Here is a 3943-nt window from a genome sequence, read left to right on the forward strand (position 1 = left end):
GTGAGGGCGCTATTGTATGTAAAACTCTTAGCGAATTGCCTGCCGGCATAGGGAACAATGCATATGTAGTATTCGCTCTACAGGTAAGTAGAGTGATGTAGACTGTGTAGTTTTTCTTTTCTTCCTACAAAGGATGTTAACTTGCATGGAGTGGTCAAGCTACATTCTCCAAAGGTAATGCATAATTAGTCAATTATCTACATCATTCAATTAAATGTAGAGTTGTGCACTTTGATTTCAAGGTATCTTTTTGTGTTTCTTCTTCAGTTTTTGGACCTCACAAAGAAGGAAAGATGGCATCAAGACAGCCTGATGTCACAGTTCAGTCTGTGTTGGGTAAGATCAGTCGAGATCATCTGCAATGTCCCATTTGCTCTGACCGTTTCACTGAGCCTAAGGTGCTTGACTGTCTGCATTCTTTTTGCCAGAAATGTCTGAAAAAAGTCAGACAGGGTCAACGTTCACAGGATGCAAAACTTGTGTGTCCCCTCTGCAGACGTGACACCATACTAAAGGGAGACGTTTCCGATTTGCCAAGTGACTTCAAACTGACCGCCTTGCTGGATGAGGTCAACGTCTATGAAAAGGTACTTGAAGGTCAAAGGTCGGAGATCAAATGTCAAGCCTGTGATGAAGAGAATCAGGCTGTGTCAAGATGCATGGACTGTGATCATTTTCTCTGCAAAGAATGCCAAGTGGCACACAGGCGTTTTTCTTCAATGAAATCACATCAAATCTACACACTGGCCCAGCTTCAATCAGGAGAGGTAACTTACAAGAGTAAGATTAGAGAGTACACTCCAAAATGTGCCAAGCATTCCGATCAAAATCTCACTATTTACTGTAACACATGTGAGAAGTTGGTATGCACAACATGTGCTATTGTAGATCATGAGAGACACTCTCGTGTTGATGTACCTGAAGCTGTCGATAAGTGCAAACGAGATGTTGCTAGAATGTCTGTAAAAGCTGAACAGAACAAAGCAAAACTGAAAACAAACATTAGTGAAATAGATGACAACTACAAAAAGCTGAATGCCATGTATGCAGACACCACCAAGAAAATCTCCAGTAAGGCTGACAAGGAGGTTGCTAGAATAACTAAGGTGATCAGAGAGGAAGAGCAGAAACTGAAGCAAGAGGCAGATACATTCTTCAAAGACAGAGCCAAGACATTGGAAACTGCTCATGCCACAAACAACAGTCGTCTGACTCACACTGAGAAAAAGCTGGATGAGGTGAACCAATTTGTGACTGAAGCAAGTTGCTACGAAATTCTGGATTTCAAGGCTAAACTCATATATAACCTGGAAGAATTGACCAAAGAACAATCCGAGGAAGAGCCTGACAGTTTGTGTTCCATTATGGACTTTGAGGAAGGTGCTGGGACGTCACTCGGAAGGCTGGTGCTGGAAGATACACAAATACCCAGCTCAAGTGCCACAGCTGAGACTTCACAGACACCTGTAAGATGGGAGCTGAAAAGAAAAATGGAGACATTTGGACCAACAAAGGAAACAGTTGCCAATGTTGATGAAATTGCCACATTATCTAACAATGAACTTGTCGCATTAGACGATGTGCATAACAAGTTAATCATTTTCTTAGCCGATGACAGCCTTCAGTCTGATGTAATTCCACAAGAACTCCAGCTTGCAGGTCTTACTAAACCAACCCATGTTTCAGTAAACAGGGATGACGAAATCATTGTTCTTGACAAACCTGCTGTCAAAATCTTCATTAGAGGCTACCAACCCTGTCTCCATCAGTTCCTGCCAGGTGAGGAGACAGGCAGCACCCCAACCTGCCTTGCAGTGGGTGGTGGGGATGTGATAGCAGTGGGTTATATGGGCAAAGAAGAGATCTCACTGCACAAGAGAGATGGATCCCTCATCAGGAGAATACCTGCTCCAAAGATTGGATCAAATTTGACGATCTACAAGCAGCACCTTTTCTACACTTGCTGTGGAGATAATAACCAAGGACTTCTATCATCAATTGACAGCTATGGTCGCATGGTTTTTTCAGTTGATATTCCCAGCAATATTCAAGGGGAGTGGTATGCTTTTGGTTTGTGTTGTGACAAAGATGGCAATATTTATGTTGCTGTATCCGGGTGGCCTTTAGCAAATAAACAAGGTGAAATTCAGCATTTCAGTGGTGATGGACAGTACATGGGCTGTATCATCAGTGAATGTGGTTGTCCAGGTGACATCACATGTACACCAGCTGGAGAGCTGGCTGTGGCAGCAATAGAAAGTGTTCAAGTCTATCATCGAGTGTAAAAATTGACAATGAATGTCAAAATAACAACATGACACAAAGAACTAATTCAAACGTTAGCAAAATATGTGAGACTTGCAAAACAGTGCTGGTTGTGTGTCATCATATCAATGTGTTTATCCAATGGACCTCATACTCAAGATATCTGAGCCGGTGATGGCAGAAAAGGACTAGGTTAAAGTCTATCATGACTCTAAAGCCAACATCAAATAATAATCAAAGAGAAATGAATGTAACTGAAACAATGACACGTGCACGTATTTGCAGAAAACATGATAAAGTGCATGTTAATGTACCTTTAATTAACCATTCAAAATATTTATCTCTAAAGTTGAGGGATCTGATACACCGTGCCCTCTGGAGACGTGCACACAATAAGGAACAAAAGATTGTATACGTCACCAAAGGGCAATTTCTATAGATGAATACGTCTCCACAAGATTTTCACGAAATAGATATATGGATTTTACTCAAAAACTAGGAATTTCCAAGGTGGGTTGATCCGTTGCAAATGAAAGAGTTTTAGAAAAGGGATATTAAGTTCAAATTTCAGCCAAGGAAATTAATTCTGGTTAAAATAAGAGCATTTTGAAACTTCACTTTCAAACTTTCAAACTTTAGTACATGAGAACAAAGAAATGTCTCCACAAGAATACAAATTTCAGTATGGGTGCAAAAAAAAAAAATTGTTGGACAGTCACATGTTGCAAGAACGTACATGCACACCATGTGAATGACCTGTAACTTAATACACAAAGTGCACCATGTCAAACAGCTGCTATATAACTGACATAAATTTCAAGGGACACGTTCGACCGGAATGCGCCAATTAAGGCTCTTAATGCAATTTTCACAGATTTTAATAATCATAGCTGGAACGACTGTTAAAAAGTGGAAAATCAAAGTAAAAGGCACATAACTATACCTTTAAAATTGCAGTTTCAAAATCTGAAGAAGGATGCTGAACAATCAATCCGATGAAGTTTCAGCTTAGCTTCAGCTGCATTTTTTTTGAGAAAAACAACATTCTAGGATCTTGATTTCAAATCAAAAGTTGCTGAATCATGTTTGATACGTAATGTCGTTCACTAATCCGACGAATTATAGCAACCGCGCGCGCGCGCGCGTCCGTCATGCCAATGCTTGCGCGCGCTTCGCCAAATAACAAAACAAACTACTAATTTGAATTTCCTACGGTGCTTCTTAAGCACCGTTGGAAAGGCCAACATGACAGCTTGCCAGAAAGAATAATTTCACAGGGAGTTTAGTCCCCTTATCTTTCAACCAAGTATGTTTTTCAACAATAATTACTCGAGTCACTTTTTGGATAGCTGCAAATGATGGACTCTGGTTTTAAGTCTGTTGATTTTTGAAGTCAGTTGACAGTGTGTATCCTTTTGTTGAATCACTGTTGAGTAGGCAGGTTGAAACTTTACTTTAAACTCTTGAATCTCATCTGAAACATGGCATCCCTGTCTTTAACATCAAAGACATAAGCTAAAATTTAATTTAAACCCAAATATTTGATAATCTGGAGGATGAAAGTGATTTTAAGATTTCCATCTATGTAGGGAATTAGGATCAAGGGATGTGAAAATGGGGGTTGGGTTTTTGCTCTGACAGACAAATTAGTTTTATAAGATGTTCTAGGTGGGTTTTC

General features: G+C 40.0%; 1 protein-coding gene across 1 annotated transcript; it reads left to right on the forward strand.

Moving 5' to 3' along the window:
* Window positions 1-282: 282 nt before the first annotated feature.
* Window positions 283-2657, forward strand: LOC119730877 (E3 ubiquitin-protein ligase TRIM33-like). Its single transcript, XM_038203941.1, has one exon. It carries the CDS (start codon window positions 294-296, stop codon window positions 2283-2285), a length of 1992 nt encoding a protein of 663 aa, XP_038059869.1. The 5' UTR covers window positions 283-293; the 3' UTR covers window positions 2286-2657.
* The last annotated feature ends 1286 nt before the right edge of the window (window positions 2658-3943 follow it).

This window comes from Patiria miniata, unplaced genomic scaffold, assembly GCF_015706575.1.
Source record: "Patiria miniata isolate m_02_andy unplaced genomic scaffold, ASM1570657v1 HiC_scaffold_22, whole genome shotgun sequence".
Taxonomy (NCBI): Eukaryota; Metazoa; Echinodermata; class Asteroidea; order Valvatida; family Asterinidae; genus Patiria; species Patiria miniata.